We start from the raw sequence: 23577 nt of genomic DNA on the forward strand, positions 1-23577 counted from the left end.
CAACCAGTAACCACTGCAATGACATCGATTATTAGCAAGGTGCAGAGCAACCCAAGAAGGTGACCAGTTTCTTATGTGTTTGTTTCCTTGTGCGAAACAGAAATGAGGAAAATACAAGATGAATACCGAGAGGCAGCATAATGGCAGGCCTATATTAAAGAACACGGTTTGAGGATAATCTCATCGTCATGCTGGTGAATATCAATGCCTAGTTTTCCTTGTTCTTTGAGGGAAGGAGGCCTTGCTCTCATGAAAGATGAGTAAATGATACTTTCTTATGTTCCCAAGGCAACAAATGTTTTCCTTGCAAATACATTTCCAAAGTGTGAACCAGGTGTTGGTTTTGGATGCAAGAGATTATGCCTTGTAAGCAACTGAATGATCTTGTTAACCATCCTTCTTATGGTCAGTAGTCATATCTGAACAGGTAAGAACTGTTTCTATGTCATAGCCAAGCGGAACCTTCTTGGGGTACTGGACTAGTTGGCAATACCTAGTAACAGCTCATGTAGCAACCACTGTTTTAAATTTACTGTACGTGAGTTATTTACAGAAAACCGGAGTGTTTACTTAGCTTTATCACATTGTCAATGAATCTTCAAACAGGTAACTAAGGGGAAGGAACATGTCAGTGGACATATCGTGTAAATTTTATAGATTCAACTGTCTATTACTGATTGTTCTATTTTCTTCTGCTGATCTTTAATCCCCTCACTGACAGCCTTTTTGTTCTCTGGGAAAACAAACATCATCACTTCTGCTCAAATTAATAGGCAAGTTATTGTGATTTTTGGGTGTATATAGTTATGCATGTTTCTGACCTATCTTATTCCAAAATAATTCAAATGAAATGGACTCCCTATCTTCCAAAAGATTCAGGTCAGGATGACGTAGGTGAGGGTCATATTGTTTAGTAACGGTCAGCTGATACAAGACGGACACGCACTCTGAATGAACTTGGTAAATGGAAACTTCTGTATGTTGAAGTCAATAAAAACCGAAAGTACTTTAGGAGTTGCTTTTTGTTCATCGCACTGGATTTTCGTTAATAATGGAAGTTGCTATTGATTCTAGGATCTAGTCTATAGTATACTGATGGTCAGTACTAGTAGGAGAGTAGTTCACAGTGTCTCCCTTGCTATGTTGCAAGTTTCTTGTAGAAGGCTTAACTACTGATAAGGTGACCAAGAATAGAAGCCAAACGTCAATCTCCATATTGATGCTCTGCCACAGCAGAGCGTTCCCTTTGCGCAATGATGCAAGCATGTCTCCAGTTCATATTTTGGATCCACATGCAAAATCTCATTCTGAACTCTTCCACCCTCTTGTTGCACATCTGCAGAAACAGTTAAGAGATTGAAAAGTACCCGAAGAGAAGCTTTTGATGATCATTAGATGTTGGTTCTTGATTATTCTTTCCTTCAAGATCGTTAAGAAAACCTTGAAACGAGACACTTTTTCTAGCTTTGTAGATGCAGATTTTATGGTCGCTGATACTATGAGTTGGTTCTTGGTGCTTCTACGATAAAACCTGGATGTTAAATGGAAAATGGGGGAGGAACAGACCAAGGATTTCGATGGAAGAAAGAAAAAAATTGTTGAGGAGGAAGTTTATCTTCATGCAGCTCCGCCTGAGGTCCTGACCCCTGGGCCCTGAGGCTTTATCCTGCTTACCTATGCTCACAAGGGGCCCATGAAAGAAGATGCGCGTCCTCATGGGGCTGAAAACAAAACCAGGAACTTTGCGGTGAAAAGGATGGAATGTGTGGGTGGAAGTTCAAGGCAGAAAGATGGATAGATGATCATGGGGATTGGATAATGAAAAAGTAGCATCAGTTTTCTTGCATTTAATGCCGGCCCGACGATATACATTAGGAAACACATTGCATTTGTGCTCATGAAACTGCCGAATTTGCAATTCCATTGAACATTGAGAATTTCTGATGGTGGTCTTTGAAGTTGAACATCCCAAAGTTTCTCCCAATGCTATCTGTGATCATGAGCATGATGAAAAGTTTGCAGGTTGAGATAAAAGATAGAGTACAGAAAGTTTGAGGAGCCCATGTTAGCGTAATCATTGTCACCTTGATATGGGATACTAGAAGTTTTCTAGTTAGTACTTGCTTTGAACAGAGGTGGGTGGTAGGAATCTGCTTGTTAATTGATATTTTCTTCGCTAATTTTAACTCAATTCTTGTTACCCCTCACTACACCACTTTCAGAACCTCTTTGTTACCAAGTTACTTTGACGAGGACATGGGATCTAAGCTGAGTCTGTAGAACTGACTTTTGACAGTAACTTTTTGACAGAAGATTTCTTAGACAAATTGAAACAGTTCTACAAAAGTAAATTTTATCAGGTTCTTGATAAATCAGCATTGCCATGAAGGCCTTTTCGGTGTTAAATAAATTGATTCAATTATTGTTGAGTAACGGACAAAAGAAAAAAGAAGGGAAAAGAATCTTCCTTATTGGCTAGAAAGTGAGCTAGCCGGCATAGATATAGTTATTTTGAGTGGCAGAAAAAAAGCGTAGAAAAGAAAAACTTGTATGTTCTTCTATAGTACGTACAACTTCCAAAAATCATCTCTGCCTTTTTCATTTATGTCAAGATCATTATTGAATGAAAGACAACCATCTTCTTAGCCAATCAATTTATCATATTCACTTTAAAAATTTATGGCCTAAAAGTTGGACTTTCCTGGTTAAGAAAAAACAGAGGATGAGTTTACATATCTTGGAAACAGAGGCAGCAATTTGAAAATGACTATAAGGTAAGAATTTTTACCGGAAAAAGCTCGACAAAGGGGCACAATGAAAGGTGACGACCATAGTCAAGAAGATATGCCTAGCCCATCAGTGAAGATAGATCGAGTGAGAGAGATGTTAGCGATCCCCTGCACAAAAGGACAACCAGAGTTGGGAACTTTTTCCAGCCATCATTCTCAACGTAGCTTTATCTCTTAGCATACAAAAGGACGAACAGAGGAGACTATTTTTGATCCACGAAATAATCTTTTTCATTTTCGCCTCAACCCATGACATAAAAAATCTTGTTAAATGAGGGCATACATAACTGCTTTCTACCACATTCCTATAGCACTGCGTACCAATCAACAATGGAGTCCTTTCTATCATTTTGGTGCCTTAGCAGCTTGAGATGGCCCGAGATATGTCTCTCTCTTATGATCTTCTTCTCCATTCATCACTTCATCAGCCAAAGAAACAAACCAACCAAACCCTGGCCATTCCTTGGCATGCTCCCTCAGTTGCTTGGCAATGTCCATAGGCTCTATGATTGGAGCACATACATGCTCAAGACATATGGAGGCACGTCAACCTTCCATGGACCTAGTCTCACCAACATGAACTTTATATCAACTTGTGATCCCAGAAACACAGAGTACATACTGAAGGTGAACTTTGACAACTTCCCCAAAGGCGACGAGTTCTGCAGCATCTTCTCTGATCTCATGGGCAATGGCATCTTCAACTCTGACTCGGAGTCATGGAAGAAGCAGAGGAGGATGGCAAATTCTTTAGTGCACTCCAAGGCCTTCCGTGGATTCATGGCTAGAACCACACAGCACATCGTAAGGCACCAGCTTGTGCCGGTGCTCAGCAGCTTGGCTCGGTCTAGCTCGTCTTTCGACATGCAAGATGTGCTACTAAGGTTCACCTTTGATAGCACCTGCACTGCAATCTTCGGAGAGAGTGTGAATTCTCTATCTAAAGAGCTTGCTTCAGTACCATTTGCTAAAGCAATGAATGATGCAATGGAGTCCATAATGTACCGCTATGTGGTGCCTAAGAGCTGGTGGCACCTTCTGCGGCTGCTCAATATCGGCAAAGAGAGGCAGTTGGCCAACGCCTTGGCAGTAATTAACAATTTTGTTTCTCAACAACTCAAGATGAAGATGAAGATCAAGGGCTGTTCTGCAGGCATGGACCTGTTATCAGCTTATGCTTCCGTTTCAGATGATGAAGATTTTCTTAGAGACACAGCCGTAAACTTTCTGGTCGCCGGCCGTGACACTTCTGGAGCAGCACTAAGTTGGTTCTTCTGGCTTCTGTCCAGAAACCCAGATGTGGAGAAGAAGATATTGGAGGAGCAGAGGATGATACTTGCAGAAACTCAGAGAGGTCGTTTCGACATAGAGGACTTGAGCAAGATGGTCTACTTGCATGCTTCAATTTGTGAAACACTAAGGCTGTATCCGGTTGTGCCTATGGGCCAAAAGGGTGTAGTGAAAGAGGACGTGCTGCCTAGTGGAACTGTGGTTAAACCAGGGACAATAATCTTGTATAACATATATGCAATGGGGAGGATGGAATGGATATGGGGCAAAGACTGCCTTGAGTTCAAGCCAGAGAGATGGGTAGATGACCAAGGTCGGCTAAGGTATGAGAACAGTGGGTTTAGGTTTCTGGCCTTCAATGGGGGGCCAAGGACTTGTGTTGGCAAGGACATGGCTCTGGTTCAAATGAAGTATGCTGCTGCTGAAATTCTGTTGAACTTTGAAATTGATGTGGTAGAAGGACACCATGTCTCTCCCAAGCCTTCCGTTATTATGACCATGAAAAATGGATTGATGGTTAAGGCAAAGGAGAAGCCTAAGAGATGCATGGTGTCAAAATAATTTGTCTCCGTTCATCTTCTCTGCAATCCGAAAGATCGTTTCTCCATACTGTCTCACATCACATGTCTCTATAAAACCTTTCTCTGATTTTCAGTTGAAGCGTTGACGGACGGCCTGTTGATAACTACTGTATCTACACAGTGAGTTGTTTTGTATACCAAAGGGTATTTAAAATGGATCATCTGTTCTTTTTTTTTTAATGGCTGATAAAATTCCTTTGATATACAACGTTATGGTTTAAATTAGATGGAAATATGTGGTTATGAAAAAGCACTAACAAGGTATACGTTTCTGCAATCAAAGGATGGAAAAATTTTTGTTCCTAACACTTGATAAAAGAAGTATCTAAAATCCAACCATATATCATTTAACACATGTAACTTATAACTTCCTGAAATGAATTGTCATGGGCTCTTTTGCAACATATATAGGCTCTCTCTATTTACACACACACACGCACACACACTTCTTGTTCTTTTTCATGATCGCTCACTGTTAAGCATTTAGTTATGACAAAAAAGATAGTGAGTCATTTGAATTTTTCCTAAATTTTGTTATTAGCAACATAGTGAAAGACTTTTTTTTTTTTGAAAAAATATTTAAAATGTGAAAATAAGTCAGTCAAAAAATTGGCAAAAATGAAACACAGTTTTTGTGAAAAAATGCCTAAACAAAAAAAACATTTTTTTTTTCTTGTCTTTTCATTTTTTCCTTTTTTTAAATTTTAGGCGTTTTCATGTTTTTCAATGACAGACTGCTTACTTCTATTTTCTAATTTTTATTTGTTCCTTATTTACTTATTTTTTATGTTGTCTTATTAGTTTTTTTTTTTCCTTTTTTTAAATTTTAGGCGTTTTCATGTTTTTCAATGACAGACTGCTTACTTCTATTTTCTAATTTTTATTTGTTCCTTATTTACTTATTTTTTATGTTGTCTTATTAGTTTCTCATTTATTTTATTTAAAAATTTCTATTTTTTTTAAATTACTATATTTTTCAGTTTTGCCCCTTTTTCCAAGCTTTTTACACCAAAAAAAACCTCTCCATTTAAAATGCCAAACTGATATTTGTGACTATGATTAGGATCTCATTAATTGCTATATAATGTTCATTGTTGAATATTTAATGAATAAAGACATAAGGTAATGAATTGTTTGGTATAAATTAAAGAAAGCCAGATAATAGCTAGTTGGTGTTTTTGAAATTGTGAAACTTTCTGGCATAGATTGCCAATTCCCAAAAGTTTGTATTTTCATCTAAAAATGTTAATTAGGTCCACACTTTTCTTCCTCTGTTTTGGATATGCAGGTCCTTGAAGTAATTATGCATGCAATTAGCACACTTAAGTATAAACACTCACAATTTAAGTAGCAATTTTTATGGCTACTAGATATACATGGAGTCATTTGTTTTAGCAAAATTCTAATTCTTGTGATTTGTGGCCCTGCATAGTTGTTTGACAGCTATTACGGATTGTTGTTGTCCAATGATTCTGCTTCAAAATTTAGAATAGATTCATGAAAAACTATAGACAGGGTTCTATAAATCTGCTCCAATTTTTTAGCGGCTTCACTTGACAGTAAAATTTGTTATTGGTGCCGAACGGCCACTAAGCTCCCTTTTAAGTCTTTCATTTGGGCCTCAACTCTTTCCCTTTGGCTAAGTTGGCTGTACTAGCTGGCTAATTGCACTTGACTATGTCTTGAGACTAAGTTCAAGTGTGTACTTAAATTCACTTAAAAGGATCGTACCTCTGCAACTATGTCTCGGATTTCCATTTCATTTTCATGTGCTCAAACTAAACTTCTTCACTATTTATTTAATTCTGAACCTAAGTAATTTATTTAATTCACTATTTTCAAACTTGATAGTTCTTTCTAAAATGATCGCTTTTCCAAGTAGAGGGATCGGATTCCCAGTCAGATTGTTGAAGCTAACATCCACAACTTTCCGACCACACAAAGTCTGTCTCCCTTATCTCGTTGCATTTGCTACTTTCCTCAACATTATCATTATAGCCTTTCATATCTATACGCTTTCCAAATTTTGTGGTTTGCCACGCTGCCCACTCTGGATCTCATGAACTTCAATTAAAATCTCGACTTCAAAACTTGAAGAATGGCTCTAATACTTTAACAGAACATTCTCATAAAGCAAAGGGGCTCCCACATTAGCTAGATGTCAATGACTTCATACTCTATACATTATATTGATCACCATGACGACCTATTCATGCATATTTTGTCTAGGCTTATAACTTGCCCTTTTTGACTCAATATGGTGCTGAACTTAGGACCTTTTCTATATATATGTATGTATATATATATATATATATATATATTTATATATATCCGTTGTCGTCGTCATGGTGTCTTCCCCCTCTTTTTATGTGTCAACTTATGCATTAGTGACCCTCCTTTTGCTGCATAAAAAGTTGATTTCTTGAGCATTCCAAAAGGAAACCATCTGCTTACCAAACATCTATTGTTGCACCAAGCGACATGCACCGAACGCGTTATTGTTGAAGAACCTTTACGCTTCCTTTTTGATTCATGAACCCGAATTCAATATACAGAGGGACATTGAGTGGACACCATACGGTCAGGCCAATCGCATATTCAAGGGATTGAATCAGTGATCCAGAAAATAACGCCTTGAAGCTGCCAACATCAGTCTTTGAATTTCCAGGGTTGAAATTTGGAAGGATTTCAAAATCAGGGAGATAATTATTGATAAGTGTCTAGATGTCGTAGTTTTGCATGTGGAGCTCAAGCTCATGGCGCATTGCAGTGCAAAAATTATCATTTTCAGAAAGAAACCAGCTGTCCCAAGTCACACTAAGCGTCGACTTATCATATTGATGACGAAGGATGCATGCACTACCAAAAAAAAAAAAAAATTTCATCGACGTGTGAAAAATAGTCGTTGATGAAAGTTAACTTTTATTGACGAATGTCTATGAAGATTGACTTTTGCCGACGTTTGGAGGTAGACGTCAATGAACGTCAGTCTTCACTGACAAATTAAATATTCATCAACAGTGTTATGGCCGGCCGACAACTTAAACATTCATAAATAATAGCATTTAGGTTAGCCAAGATTGGAGATGTTATTTATTAGCCTTAACATCTCCTCTATCTATTGGCACAGGACATTTTCTATGGTTCCGGCTTCCAATTAATTATGAATGATACTGGTTCAATTGAAGGTATCATTTAGAACTAACGCAAAAAGGGATGTTCTACTATTATACGAGAAAAGTTATGAACCATGCACAACTTCTTGTGCATAACATGTGAACTCTTGGCGGTAAGAGCAATTCTTGGGTCTATGCATCTTTATATTGTGTATAGAAAGGCGGCGGATGGTGTTATTATACATGCATGCTACGTACTTAAAACGCCGATTTCTATGTTAAGTGGCTAATAGTTTTTTTTTTTTTAATTCCATTATTACCCATATTGGAGGGAGGGGAGTACTCTTCTATTGATGGGTATTTTTGTCATTTCTAACCCTCTAACACACCGTCTGATAATCGTAGGATTTTAATAACCTGATCTGGATACTGAAATGTTCGTATACGAGTCATGAACATATGAAAAATCAGGAATTAAACTTATTTAGTTTAAAACCTCATTAATTTCCATATAGAAGGAGAGGAAAAGTAGGATAAGGACGACTTCATTTGAAAATGAACTTTTTTTTATTTCTTAAAAAGGCATAAGCAGTTATGGAGCTAGCTAGATCACAATATTACTCATCCCCCACAAAAAATGAGACGAATGCATGTGATCGCCGGAATTTTAAAAACCATGTCAACCGGCCAAGATATAGCGACCGTTCGTTTCCGCTTCCATTGCAAAGTTTTCATAAATTATTACTTTAGTAACGAGCTATTTAAACGGACAGGACATGCTGGTGATAGTGACTAAAGTAAAAAAATTAAAAGAGAAAAAGACAATAAGAATGCTAGGGCAACTTTTATTTTGTAGGGCGTGTTTGATGGCGATACGCATCGTCTTTGCTAGATTTGTTGTCCCTATTGAGGTGACACCCACTCTGCATTAAGTAGTGCTAGAATTGTAGAGAGAGAGAGAGAGAGAGAGAGAGAGAGAGAGAGAGGTTTTAGAATTTGACATTCAAGAACACCTGAGATTCGATTCGAAGATTTGGAATCAGTTGTGGATCTGAAATCCGAAACTTTCAGACATAGCATCCTTAAGGAGTGAGACTATTTAATTTCAAAGGGTTGCTTAGGATTCCTCTAGATCTCAAACCTGCGCAGCCGAAGAAAAGTAGGATCAACAGCTCCCACTGTATTGAGCCTAAAATTCATACATTTAAATAAATTTTCAAAGTAAATTTGTTGATTAGTTAATACGTAGATCTGTATATGAGAGAACTGCATGCATATGTTTTTTTTTTAATGTAAAATATGGTTGAAATTAGGTGAATCTAACATGGAAGCAGATTTTTCAAGTCCTTTATATGCGGATTATTGTGCATGCTTGCAAAATATTAACACAAATTCCTGCACATAGGAAGGAATTCGATCATGGTTTTCTTCTTCCGCTTCCGCAATAAAAAGATAAAAAGAAAACCAAAATTGCTTTATGTCGGTGAGAAAGACAAACTCATCACCGGTTAGAGAATGAAGTTCTCACCCAACCTTTTATCCTTGTAGGATATGTTTCAGAATGCGGCCCATAACACTTAAACTTGCACATCAGTGAGTGAGCTAAGTTAATGTGCCTAATACTCCAAATAAAAATTGACCGCAGCCTACCAGCGGCAGCTGGTTGCCTACCGCTTCCTGTCATCAAAATTGCCTTATTCGATCAAAACATTTTGAAAGGGATGTGCTTGTACGCACCATGTGATGTGACTTACAAAAACTCAGTTAAAATAAACCATGAATTTTGCAACTTCCGTGGATGTTAAGGAAGGCGCCAATCATTCTCACGATTAACATTGCAGGAAACTTTTCACTTTCGAGATCAACTGTTGAGTAGAAAAAAAGATGAAAATGAATCGAAGAAACGAAAGACGATACATGGTTATTTTTTTAAACCTTGATATTATTACCTATATATATATATATATATATATATATATATATATATATATATTCCTATGTATCATCTTAGCTAGCGTGACTCTTATTTATCATGTCAACTAAAGGCCGGCTACGACCATAAAAAGTATAATCAAATAGTTGGGCTTAACATAGGTATATGCACATAAATGAATTTTATGGATGTGAACAAATTGCGCACACAAGTTAACATGTGGGTCTGAGTTCTCCTCATGTGCACCAGATTGAATGCTCGAGAGTGAGACCATTCAAATGCATGTTCGTGCCTCCTCTTCTCTTTATAAATTAATTAAAGCATGGGCTTTCTTCCACAGCACTTGCACCATCAATGGAGTCGCTGCAATCACCTTCGTGCTTTGTGGGGATTCTTGGCAGCCTGAGATGGCCCGAGCTTTGCCTCTCCCTCCTTATCTTCTACCTCCTTGGTCACTTCATCAAACAGAGAAACCGGCCCACAAAGAGATGGCCATTTCTAGGGATGCTCCCCTCTGCACTCGCCAACATCCACAGACTCTACGACTGGGCCACAGACATGTTCACCGCCCTTGGAGGAACCATCACCTTCCGCGGACCACTCTTCAGTAACATGAAGATCGTATCGACCTGCGACCCCAGGAGCACATCCTCAAGTCCAACTTCGACAACTTCCCCAAGGGTGGCGAGTTCCGCGGCGTCTTCTCCGACCTCATGGGCGACGGCATCTTCAATTCCGATTCGGAGTCGTGGAAGAAGCAGCGGAAGATGGCGAACGCCCTGGTGCACTACAAGTGCTTCCGCGGGTTCGCCGCCAGAACGACGGAGGAGGTAGTGAGGCGCCGGCTCCTAACGCTGCTCGCTAGCCTCGCTCGGTCCGGCTCGTCCTTCGACCTGCAAGACGTGCTGGTTCGGTTCACCTCTGATAGCACTTGCACCGCAGTCTTTGGAGAGAGCATGAACGCTCTCTCTGAAGGCCTTCCCACGGTGCCATTCACTAAAGCAATGGACGACGTCATGGAGTCCATAATGTACCGCTACGCGTTGCCGAAGGGCTGGTGGCATCTCCTCCGGCGGCTCAACCTCGGCAAAGAGAGGCAGCTGGCCAACGCCATGGCAGTAATCAATGAATTTGTTTCTCAACAACTCAGGAAGAAGAAGATGATGAAGGCTTGTTCTAAAAGCATGGACCTGCTAGCAGCATATGCTTCGGTTTCAGATGACGAGGGCTTTCTGAGAGACACTGCCATAAGTTTTCTGGCCGCTGGCCGTGACTCTTCGGGTGCCGCACTAAGTTGGTTCTTCTGGCTTCTCTCCAGAAACCCAGATGTGAAGAAGAAGATATTGGAGGAGCAGAGGGTGATACTTGCAGAAACTCAGAGAGATTGTTTCGAAATAGAGGACTTGAACAAGATGGTCGACTTGCATGCTTCAATTTTTGAAACACTAAGGCTGTACCCGGTTGTGCCTATAGGCCAAAAGGGTGTAGTGAAAGAGGACGTGCTGCCCAGTGGAACTGTGGTTAAACCAGGGACGATAATCTTGTATAACGTATATGCAATGGGGAGGATGGAATGGATATGGGGCAAAGACTGCCATGAATTCACGCCAGAGAGATGGTTAGATGACCAAGGTAAGCTAAGGCATGAGAACAGTGGGTTTAGGTTTCTGGCCTTCAATGGAGGGCCAAGAACTTGTGTTGGCAAGGACGTGGCTCTGGTTCAGATGAAGTATGCTGCTGCTCAAATTCTGTCAAACTTTGAAATTGAAGTGGTAGGAGGCCACCGTGTTTGTCCTAAGCCTTCCATTATTATGACCATAAATAATGGATTGATAGTTAAGGCAAAGGAGAAGCCTAAGCGATGCATGGTGGGACAATGACTGGTGATCTCTGTCCCATCTATAGCCTAGTTAAGATATTTTATCTCCATACTCCCACACACTTTTTTATGTAAACCATTCTCCCGCTCAGTTAGGAACTGCTAATGGACTGCATGGTAATAAGTACTGCATGTAGATATGTATTAATGGATTTATTAATATACAAGAAAGAACTTAAAAATACATGTATTGTTGCCCTCAATATATCTGGAAACATCTTTCCTACCGAGCAACCAAATTGACCATATATAAAACGACAATATTTTTTATATCCATTCATTGTTATTTTGGCTTTTATCTTTTGATAAATGTGATACTGCACGCTGCTTGGGTTTGTTTCCTTACCGCCGCTGTGGTGCTGCGGTGATACTTTATTGGGTTTTTGACTTTGTCTTGGAATGAGTTTATGTCTCCTGACGCGTCGTGTTCAGGTTTCCTGGTTCTTTTATTTGTTGTGGCTTTTCTTTGACTGTTCTTTTTGCCAAGTTCAATGGCTCCTCTTTCGGGCGTTGTAAGTTTTTGGCTTCCTTTTTGCTTATTGTCGGAGACGAAGATCAAGTTGCTCATCAGGTTGCATCTTGGAACAGGAAGAGGTGAATGGAAAGAAAATATCTCCAATAACCTGATCATCGCAATCTTCTCAAACCCATCACCCGCAACAAACAGATGAAATATTATTACGGAACAACGTCCATCCAGCTGAAGGAATTCTGCTGTTGAAGGATTCACAATTTTGCGTTGTTATCTCACAGTCATGCATTCTTGAATGCTTTTAGTTAATTCTGGTTTCAGTTTGCATTTGCAATTTTTTTTTCCTTGTCTTAATAAGATGCTGGGAGTTGAGATATTTTAGGAATTAAAAAGAAAAAAAAAACTATTTTTGACTTTTAACTTTTTTACTACCTGTTTTATTCTTTAAAAAATACTTTTTATGATCAAAGATATTTTGGTCATTACATAGAACAGTATAGTAGACAAATTTTTGTGCACCAGATACATATAACCAGCTTCGGTTTTGTATAGCAGTAGTCAAAAATGAATTAAAAGAAAAAAAGACCCACATGTTACTAACAACAGTAGGCAGTTTGTTAACTAGCTTAGGGGATTGAAGCAGCCACATGGGTTGTAAAAAGAAATGACAAGCTTCTCTTCAAGGACATGCCAAGAGAAATAGTATACTTTTTTTTTATATATTTACCTCAAAAATTAAAATAGATTCATTTAACATAACAAACATAATTTTTGTGAATCTACTCAATCTTTAAGGTATAATCATGAAATAATAATGTATTACCAAACAACCCATTAAATTAAAAGCCGGCAACAGGTATGCACCACCTACTATACACAGGTAAAACCACCTTCACAAGGACAAAGGGATAGAAAAGTAAAAATAAGAAGTAACAAAAATATTCACTTTTTTTCAAAAATGACTAAATACTCACGAAACTTCTTTGGTGCAAGTAAAAGTAGGGAATATTTTAGTAATTTTTTAAAAATCACGTCCTTTATAGTCATTTCATTTTTTAATTTTTATTTGTTCTTCCCAAAAAAATTGTCTTCTTCTATGTGAGCAAGAGTTACTTTTGCCAATATGGCACATAACCATGTGTCATTTGTTAGGTTGCGTGGTATACTTTAGTTTAAAATATGGGCAAGGTATGAGGTCTATGTCAGCCGGTGCGGGACCCCATGTTGGCCAGGCATGCACTTGTACGAGACCCCATGTTAGCCTCATATATTGATCACGATGTCAAAATTCTAGAATCATATTTCTAGACTTAGTGATTGGGTGAAAATTTATGTTTGATGACCTAGAATTTTGATTCTAATATAAAAGATGATGTGTTTGATTGATAGCAACTTAAGCTAGCTCTCCTTAGTTTCTTTTCTCCATAAACCAAGTATTATATTTTATTTGATTTTTTTTAGTAAAGCGAATATAAAGCTATAAATTAAACTTTGCATAGCTCCTTTCTGAATATGTACTGCAGGCATAAGTGGACACCACAGTTATATATTTGCTAAAGCGCAATCGATCTATGACTCCACGTTAGGTCATGAAGTACAGGAGAAAGGGTAATTGCATTAAGAATATATATGTGACGGTAATAAGCATTAATACGTACATATCAAGTTCCCTACCTTACAGTATATAAGGTGAAGATATATATATATATATATATAATATTGCGATTTACATTAATTTTCAAGCCGGCTGTCTTTAGGCTTCACTTTTGCCTTCACCATCAATCCATTCTTCATGGTCATAATGACCGAAGGCTTGGCGGAAACCCGGTGACATTCTACCACATGAATCTCGAAGTTCAACAGAATCTCAGCAGCAGCGTACTTCATCTGGACGAAGGCCATATCCTTACCAACACAAGTCCTTGGTCCGCCATTAAAGGCCAGAAACCTAAACCCGTTAGTTTCATGCCTGAGCCTACCTTGGTCGTCCAACCACCTCTCTGGTTTGAACTCAAGGCAATCCTTTCCCCACACCCACTCCATCTTCCCCACTGCAAATATGGCGTACAAGATCACTGTTCCTGGTTTCACCACAGTTCCACAAGGAAGCACATCTTCTTTCACTACGCCCTTCTGCCCTATGGGCACCGAAGGATACAACCTCAGTGTCTCACAAAGCGAGGCATGCAAGTACACCATCTTGTTCAAGTCCTCTATTTCGAACCAGTCCCTGTGATCAGACGTTTCTGCAAGTACCATCCTCTGCTCTTCCATGATCTTCTTCTCCACAGATGGGTTTCTGGACAGTAGCCAGAAGAACCAACTCAGCGCGGTGCCGGAGGTGTCGCGACCGGCGACCAGAAAGTTAACGGCGGTGTCCCGAAGAAAGACCTCATCATTTGACACCGAGGCGTAAGCCGATAGGAGGTCCATGCTTTCAGGGGAACACGCCTTCGTCTTCTTCCTCGTCTCCAGTTGTAGAGAAACAAAGTCGTTGATCACGATCAACCCGTCGGCGAGCTGCCTTTCCTTGCCGACGTTGAGTCGGCGAAGAAGTTGCCACCAGCTCTTAGGCAACACGTAGCGGTACATTATCGCCTCCATCACGTCGTCCATTGCTTTAGCGAATGGCACCGAGGGGAGCTCCTCGGAGAGAGACTTCATGCTCTCGCCGAAGACCGCCGTGCATGTGCTGTCGAAGGTGAATCTGAGCAGCACGTCCTGCAGGTCGAAGGCCGAGCCGGAGCGAGCAAAGCTGCCGAGCACCGGCAGGAGGTGGCGCCTTACCAGGTGCTGCGTCGTTGTGGCCGCGAAGCCACGGAAGGACTTGGAGTGCACCAGAGCATTCGCCATCTTCCTCTGCCTCTTCCATGACTCCGAGTCGGAGTTGAAGATGCCGTCGCCCATGAGATCGGAGAAGACGTCGCGGAATTCGCCGCCTTTGGGGAAGTTGTCGAAGCTGGACTTGAGCATGTGCTCTATGTTTCTGGGGTCGCAGGTCGCCACGATGTTCATGTTACTGAGGATTGGTCCCCGGAAGGCTATGGTGCTTCCATGGCTGGTGAACAAATCTACGGCCCAGTCGTAGAGTCTGTGGATATTGAGAAGTGCAGAGGGGAGCATGCCCAGAAAGGGCCAGCTCCTTATGGGTTGCTTTCTCTGTGTGATGAGGTGATGAAGGAAGAAGAAGGTGAGGAAGGAGAGACATATCTCCGGCCATCTCAGGCTGCCGAGAGTTCCTGCAGAGCACCAAGGTGATAGCAGGGAGTCCATTAATGGCGGACCGTGCTATGCAAGGACGCAAGTGTGGAAGAAAGGCCATGTGTGCGACCGTATTTAACAAGAGATTTTGTCATATTGGGGGAAGCTGTTGACTGGCATTGGAGTCGTGATGATTTGTTATTATTTTCCAAGATGAGAGCACTGGGAAATTTCTCTTGATGGGCTTTCTTTTGCCCATAATTTAAAAGACTGACTATCTTTTACAAGCTCCTCCAGCAGGTGCCACACTTCTCGTAAAAACTGTCCGTGATTTAAATAATACACACTTCTGCTGATACATGAACGGGCATGTGCGTGTTATCTAAAACCGTGAGATCATAAAATTTGGTAACAGAGAGAATTCTTTTAGAAAAACCATATCCAAACATTTTTCACTCCTATAAGTTAACAAAAGTTTATTTCAAACTGTGGCAAGAGTTTCCATTAGAAGGTGAAATGTAACTCTTATTTCAAAAAAAAAAAAAAAAAATTGAAAATGGTCTCTTTGGGAAACTATAAGAAGTAGTTTCAGAAAAAATCAATACTTCCCTTCAACATTAATTGTGTGGAGAGTGACGAGATCTTTCCTAGCATCCATGGAAAGTGCGTTCATAAATATTTGTTTTCCAGTTTTTAAAAGATTTAGAAAATATGACAACTACAAGGGCGACTGTTTCAAAATATCACATAGTTTATTTACTTTTTACGAGTCTTTTGTACTTATGTGCCGACAATCTTGGCAGTGTTTGATGGTGTTAACAACTCTCTTTCACACAAACAACCAATCCCTAGGAGACATTGTCCACCAAACGCTCGCGAGCTTTCTGTTTTTCAGGTTTTCTTTTTCTACACAATCATCATTTTCTACGTACTTTCTTTTCTTGCTCCATAGAAACTTTGGGGGGAATCTTCCCTCTACAGGGTTGTATAGGAACAAGGTACAATTTGTCATGGGTTTTAATTAGAACACCTAAAGTACATTCTGTCTCTTTCTTGTGAGGGAGAGGGAGTGAGAAGTCGTAGTCCAATTTAATAATGGTTTATCATGCCTTGCAAGCCACCTGTCAATTTAAAAGATAGAAGACAATTTGTTCAAATATCGTACATTTATTAAATGAAGTCATCCTTGTCCTTCTTTTCCCTCTTCCAATAGAAAATATCGGGTTCATTGAAGTATGCACGTTACATGTCATTCTCATGTGCTTAATTCTTTTGTATACAATACTCTTTTGAGTGTCGTTTTGACAACAGGTTAATCATAGTTTTACAATTTGGATTGGATTTATAAAATACTACATCTTTCATGAATCAAGCTCAATAAATTAATAAAATCAATAGTATTTCATGAATAAGCTCAATAAATTAATAAAATCAATAACAATTTGTTACTATTGCCAAACTTCTACTGAATGCTTTTCAAATGTGAGCACGATCACGTTAAGCAATTAATACCATAGTTGAAACCTCCCAAGCGTGCTAATAGCACCATAGAAAGACTATTGCAGCTAAGTTTATTTGGTTTATTGTTACGGCGAAGCTAATTTTTTTTTTTTTATGGGAGACTAAATATATAGTTAACAAATTTTCATTTAGCATTGAGGTAATGACCTAGTCTTGTGGGGCTGCCATATAACAAGACTCAGGGGTCTATTTTCTATAAATTCAAAGTTTGAAATTCAAAGTGTATGCCAGACACTATTACCGAGTATTTCACAGTCGATGAAGGCTTGTCATTTTCTCAAGAAAAAAGTAGCTCCATCAGACATGGTGAAACCAAATATATATGTGAACATCAATAGAGATGGCACACATAAAATGTAAGCAAGTGCAAGAGCAGAAGGATTTCTGGATAAAAAAGTATCCTCCATTACTTACGGTGTTCATTAACAGTAATATGAGTTTTATATGGGAAATTATGAAGTCAATTGCATCACTACCTTCTTTCTTGAAGAGATGCATGGAATCGCGGGATTTTAAATAAGCTCCTGTCTGTATCTGCTTGCATTTTTATAGTCCTACAGCGATGTGGGTGTGCGGTGTCGAACGTAATAATACCACATTCATGGTTAGATGCGTCATGTACCAGTCGCTGTCTGCATTGAGTCTCCCTTATCTTAACTTATATCTCTCTTATCTTTCAAGCAAAATGACAAGAACATTTGACGCCAAAAACCAGCCATCTTCTTTTCATGTTAATTAAATTGAGCGACAACACAAAATTTTTCTTTCATGTTCTAAGTGGAACCTCTGGGGCAAAAACTTTCGGTGAGGAGCACCAATATATAACTTTAAAGTTGAAAATTGTCATTATGTAACTACTGGACAAGGGGCGGAGGGAGGAGGGGACCCGCTTAGGCCATGGCCCCACCCTGGTCAATGAAAATAAAAAAAATTACATTGAAAAAAGTAAAATTTTTTAATTGCGTCATGTATTTTTTATATTTGAATTCAATTTGGTCCTACCTGAATCTAAATGTTAGACTGTCGGTCCACCCTTAAAGAAAATCCTCGCACCGCCCTGAACGCTCATGTACCAAGCTGAACGTGGATGGTTTGAGCCATCGACTTTAAGGAGGATTGTATAAGGAGGATTGTATGGGGAAGAAAGCTAAATATCGAGCCCTTAACAGGAGGAAACCACTAACTTTCTTTAATCAAGACTGCTTGCCTCCTTTCAGGGGTATTTAGGTTTCTTGAAAATGCAATTTGATTTATAAATTTTTAACTTGACTTCTACCGTCTCATCTTTTACAATCGACAACCAAAACCATTCTCATTCGGCTTCAAATAATACAATAATTTGGTAGTTACCACTCTCTCATATGTATATATATATCCCACTCTTTCTTTTGTTTTGCAGTATAAGATGTCTGACAGACTAGACCTGGTTTCGTCGGGCTGGCCCCTTTCCTTGCGGCTGATGAACAAGGGGCTGCCATGTTGCATCTTCATTTTCCTCACCAGCATCTCCGGTCGACAGGAAGATGGGCTGCGATAAAATGGGGCCGTAACGGCAGCCTTTTTCCGCTTCATCTGGAGAATACCCGATGGAAGAAGGAACTGCCGGAAAAAGATAAAAAGAAGGGCTGCCATGGCAACCTCCTTCTCCACGCCTGACCAAAAGAAAACTTCCGCTGTCAGGCATGAGATGAGATAGGTTTACGTGCACGAGATAGGCTTACGTCCACGGGTGCAGAGCATGACATGTGGGTACTTGGCCTGCTTTCAGGATGGTTCTACTCTTATACTCTTAAAGATAAGGACAGGTGTTACTGTTATCTACAACATGTGCAAGTGAAGTGAGATTCGTTCGGTGTTCCCTCCCTCTTGCGTATCAGGAAGAAATAGGATAGCTCCTTTTTATAAACATACTCCAGGAGCAGGATAATTTTTCCATAAACGTGTTTCATGCTGTTCATGACAGACGTAGCCATGTTAGGTGGGATCACACCTAGCTAGAATGAGGAAAACAACTCTGATGGCTGTCAAAAGTTAGTCAGTGCCACAGCAGCAATCTGAAGATTTTACTGAACTGCATATGAAGCAAATCCAGAAAGAAATGCTACCTCGCCCAACAACATAGATGATGAAAAGACTATCATGAATAAACAACCTTTTTTGTCGCGAATATTTTGAAAATAATATTTCGGTTTCTCATGTGTGCTGAATTGCTGCAGATGCTCATCACCTAAAACTTTTTTCCTTGAACACTGAAAATAGTATTTGCTTTACTGGCTCAAGGACCCTATTTCATTTCCACTGCTATTTTACAAATAGGAAAAATGCAAAAAAGGAAATTTACCATAACAGTGTGTGACATTTTATGAACTGCACATGCAGTTTGACATATGATCTATAAATTAAACACCAAAACATATATTTGACACGAATCAGCTAAGCAGACAAATTTGTTGCAGAAACAGATATTTTCCAATTTCACTTATAGATAGAGGGATAGATTATTTCATCGTTTTTCGAATCTTCTTACATGTTAAAAGCACTTTTCAAACGCCAATAACCTTTGCCATTTTATGAAATTCTCTGAACCGAAGCAAGGCCTTTTCTGCTTCCTGATCTTCGTCGTTGATAGAGCAACTGAAAGGATTGTTGAACCAGGTAGAATGGACTGAACTTCCTATGTAGCTACCATTGCTGGCTACTTATTTTTGGCAGTTATCTGTAAGATAATCTAGAAGTACATGAAAAAGTTATGCCCTAAGGTATTGTAGAGAAAACAATAAGGATGAAAATCACTTGCAATAATATTGGTCACTATGAAAGCATAATTAGAACCACAAAAACGGTTTGCTACAATACAATGGAGAGCATATGCAATTCCAACTTAAGGTGTAAAGGAGAATGTGTTCAATCATTCAATATTAAAACTGAAGAGCAGAGAGTGAATTGAGAACTAAAATGAAGAACAATGTGCTGGTTAAGTGATTCATGGATGGGTGAATGCTACCAAACCAAATAAAGTTCCTGAAAAATAGAGATTGTTATCTTCTATGATAGTCAAGCATCAGAGCAGCAAATCCATCCTGTGTAAAAGCAATAAAGAAAGTGAACATGATGGCACTGCTCAACGACAAACTTTCCAGGCCAGGCAGGCGGCAGTGCCTATGCTGAGTAATAAAATTTATGGTCCTAAACTTGTTCTCCATTTCTTCCTGCCACGTGAAGACAATTACAGACTTTAATTGCAACAGAAGATAGCAATATCAGTTGTGTACGCTCCATCTTTCTTAGAATGATTCTCTCTCAAACTTGGACAGGTACCAAAGTTATGAGCTTAACGAACAATTGATGTGAATCTAAATGAAAATGGGCTTAGATCGAGATGCACTCGTCTTAACGCCATCGTTCGCGTACGAAACTCTGACTGGGACTCAAGGATGAACAGCCCCAAAAAAAAGAAAAAAAGAAAAAGCTGAAATAAGTAAATACTTAGATAATGCATGAAACCGTTAGATACAAAAGAATTTCAACTAGCAAACTGCAGTAGAACTTTGTGGATGACAAATGACTAAGAAAAGAGCATCAAATAGACAGTTCTAAAATGAAATCGATGCATATGAACATACTACCATGGATAAAAACTTAACAAAAGAAGCGGAAGTCCAACTAAAAAAAGCTGCAAACAAGTAAAAAAAAAAAAAAAAGACATAACTTTAATGGTTCATCAAAAATAAAAAATCCGAAACGAAAAACTCACATGCGGGGAAGGGACAACAAAAGGTCAAAAAGCACATTTCAGAGTCCAGGAATAGCAAAGACAAAGCTCCTAATTTCCAACTTCGCCTCAATAGTGCAGTAGAACAGGGAACTAAAGGAAGAAACAGAGGCTCTCAGAGTTAGATGGCCTTACGGGGATCCCTTCAATCGAATCATGGAAGGAGATGCATGAATATGGAGTGGATGAGGAGAAGGGTTCAAAATACGAATTCTGCTGGTTCTTCAACAACATCCACAGAGATCCCTCTGGAGAAATTTCCTTCAAAGAGTAACACTAACTTGAGGAGAAAAAAATTCTACCATTAGTAATTAATCGACAAAAATCACAAAATCAAAAGAAAACGAGGATGAACCTTGTTAAATCAAGGAATACCTTCACGGAGAGGGCGATGGCCCGACGGCGACTTCTCCGGCGGTGGACATTGTTGGCATCCGTGAAACTGAGGGAGCAGAGTGACCACCGACCTCTAGTGGTGGAAAATTTCATCGTTGTAGATTGATAGACCGGTGATCTCTTCATCGCTAGATAAGCAACGTCAAGCTTCCCATCAAAAGGGTCCGCATCACGAGGTTAATACTGGGGTTCAGCTATGGCATAATTTTTTTTTCATTTGAATTTGAATTCCAAATTGACTATGAATATGTGAGTGTCCAATTAACCAGATTTGCTAGAGGATACATTTGGTCTTAGCCCAATACATTGATCTCCTTACACACAATCATCTTCTTCTAGGTCTACTGTTGTCCTTGTCCAAATTTATGTTTCTGTGTTATTTTTTCTGTGGAAACATATACTCAAGTTAAAGACTACTGTACAATAAAACACAAAATTGCAGTAGATATATCCTCCTGTTCCTTTACATTGGGTCATAACTTATTTAGGTGACATAATCTTTCTCTTATTTCCATTTTGAATCTCCGATGTACTGTCTAACAAAAATATATATCCTCACAATGCATACATACAAGTACATAAAAACAAGTTGCTTTAGGTATCAATCTTTCTGCTCGTTTTGTTTATGCAAACCAAACAGGCTTATCAGAAATCTTGGTAGACTGTGTGTATATATTAGCAAGAATTGACCAATGACCAGATATATGTGTATTGGTATGTTTCAAGCTTTTTATGGGAGCACTTTGAGGAATGGACCCTCATGAGCGACAGTGGCTGTAGTGGCACCTCTAGCAGAGGAGATGCAAGGACAAGGGTTGCATGATGTCGACAAATTAGGCTGAAACCAAATCTAACTAAGTCATGAGTATGTTTGAGGTACAGGTACAGAGATACAAGCACCGCTATAGTAACTTTAGAAAATATGGGCATCAGAGTACAACAGGGCGCACACACACATATATATGTATATATATATATAACCCGCAAAATAACACAGAAAAATCAAAATAAACAACTGATTTTAAATAAAACAATAAACAATAACTCTAGAAACAAAATCCTACGGACCTACCGAAAGAAACGTTTCGCTGCTATCGAAAACAGAAAGAAGAAAGAGAGATTAGAGATACATCGACAGTATAAAGATACAACTCAGAGGAATAAAATGAAATAAACCATAAAGGGAGAGAAGAGAAGATAGCAAAGTATCACTCCTTTCACCAACAGAGGATACACATCAGTCTGTAGAAAGCCTTAAGAAAGCATTTGATGGTTAGGAGGGGTTTGGGTTAAAGACCTACGTGCTCAAGAAGGGTCAATGGTTTCGCCACGATGCAACCCAAGGAAATCGAACCACAACGCAGACCAGAGGATAACACCGAAGAGAATCAAACCACAAATGTTTGTCCTGAAAGTATGCAAGACTTAACCCTTTGCCGCCCTTAACCTCCAATACCATAGAAGGGCAACACGTACAGAATTGAGCCTAAAGCACCATGTTCACAGGCGGATGTCGTTCACGTGCTGCAGGTCTATCTAACCAGCTATGCTACGCAGGGATTGACAAGACACGAAAGTGAGAGACTAGAGATTTAGCATTGATCATCGACAGCTGGTCTGCTTGGAAATATCAAATTCTCAAGTGACTAAATCCTTTGAATTTATAAAAATTGATGATGATCACCTTCCCGTGGTTATTCACTGCAATTATTGCATTTGCTGTGCTATCTGAACTGTTTGTTATAGGCTCATGACTGGTGCCTTGCCTTTTCGTATATTTTGTCAAACAGAAACAATAGCGTAAGCTGTATCTGCTTCTATTCCTCTCAACTGAACGTGATTGCCAACCATTCCAATAGAACGTCTTAAATTTTGTCATCATCAACTTGAATGATTCCAACTCCCCCTTTGTCCGGTGAAACCAACTCCTCCTTTGTCGGATCTGATGCTACCACGAACTTTAAAACCATGGGTCTGTAATCAGAGTACTCTTCCCCCCTTGCCTACAAATCAGTGGTTTTTACAAGGCAATGCAAGTTTGGGAGCCTCAGTTGAAAAATCTATTGTTTGTTTAAGCTATGGATTTATCTTAACGTGGATTCAAAATCATAGTCGGATCTAAGATCGATTTTAATTTGACAGAGCAATAAATCTTGTGGTTATGCCGTGCGGATCGTGGCCCGAACAAGTTTACCACGTGAAACACATCCCCAAGAAAGGAGTACTCTCGTGAAAGAGAACAGAAAAGGAGAGAGTGCTTTACAAAGTAAAGGTCTTTTTCTCTGGGCAACTCAAAAAAGAAAAGACGCACTTTTTCCTTCCCATGGTAGTTTTCCTTCTTGACCGAGTGATTTCATTTACTTTCGCCTTTCTATACGAAGGGACTTTTAGTCATACGCTTGGGCCTTAACGTGTAAAGCAATTGCTTGTTTTTTTCCACTCAAACCTGTTAAGTTTGTTCTCCACTGACCAAAATACTCCTAATCGGATTGCCGTCACTTGCTTTGGTTACAACGACCATCTATCGAACACTACAAAAATTCTATTCAAGCCTCCAATCTTTGTTGAACAACACCCTTTTCAATTTTCATGGCACAAACTCTTACAATCTCGAAGAAGTGAAAATT

The 23577-nt window shown here is 39.3% G+C and overlaps 2 protein-coding genes, 1 long non-coding RNA gene and 1 pseudogene across 5 annotated transcripts; 2 read left to right on the plus strand and 2 right to left on the minus strand.

Annotated features, from left to right (window-relative positions):
• The first annotated feature begins 3051 nt into the window (after window positions 1–3051).
• LOC116248566 (cytochrome P450 86B1-like) lies at window positions 3052–4686 on the plus strand. The gene has a single exon (XM_031621439.2). It carries the CDS (start codon window positions 3120–3122, stop codon window positions 4638–4640), a length of 1521 nt encoding a protein of 506 aa, XP_031477299.1. The 5' UTR covers window positions 3052–3119; the 3' UTR covers window positions 4641–4686.
• A 5377-nt stretch (window positions 4687–10063) lies between these two features.
• Window positions 10064–11806, plus strand: LOC116247540 (cytochrome P450 86B1-like; annotated as a pseudogene).
• A 1849-nt stretch (window positions 11807–13655) lies between these two features.
• Window positions 13656–15420, minus strand: LOC116247043 (cytochrome P450 86B1-like). Its single transcript, XM_031618990.2, has one exon. The coding sequence runs from the start codon at window positions 15331–15333 to the stop codon at window positions 13792–13794; it is 1542 nt and encodes a 513-aa protein (XP_031474850.1). The 5' UTR covers window positions 15334–15420; the 3' UTR covers window positions 13656–13791.
• A 2652-nt stretch (window positions 15421–18072) lies between these two features.
• Window positions 18073–22545, minus strand: LOC116248522 (uncharacterized). 3 transcript variants are annotated; one of them, XR_004171030.2, is made up of 3 exons: window positions 20930–22545; window positions 19310–20834; window positions 18073–18434 (listed from the first exon to the last, which is right to left on the minus strand). It is a non-coding gene; the product is annotated as an uncharacterized LOC116248522 (long non-coding RNA). The 3 variants fall into 3 exon arrangements; XR_004171031.2 differs by lacking the exon at window positions 18073–18434 and having other exon boundaries at window positions 18451–20834; window positions 20930–21335; window positions 22252–22545; XR_004171029.2 differs by lacking the exon at window positions 18073–18434 and having other exon boundaries at window positions 18451–19510; window positions 20690–20834.
• Window positions 22546–23577: the final 1032 nt, after the last annotated feature.

The sequence above is a fragment of the Nymphaea colorata genome, chromosome 2, assembly GCF_008831285.2.
Source record: "Nymphaea colorata isolate Beijing-Zhang1983 chromosome 2, ASM883128v2, whole genome shotgun sequence".
In the NCBI taxonomy this organism is placed as follows: domain Eukaryota; kingdom Viridiplantae; phylum Streptophyta; class Magnoliopsida; order Nymphaeales; family Nymphaeaceae; genus Nymphaea; species Nymphaea colorata.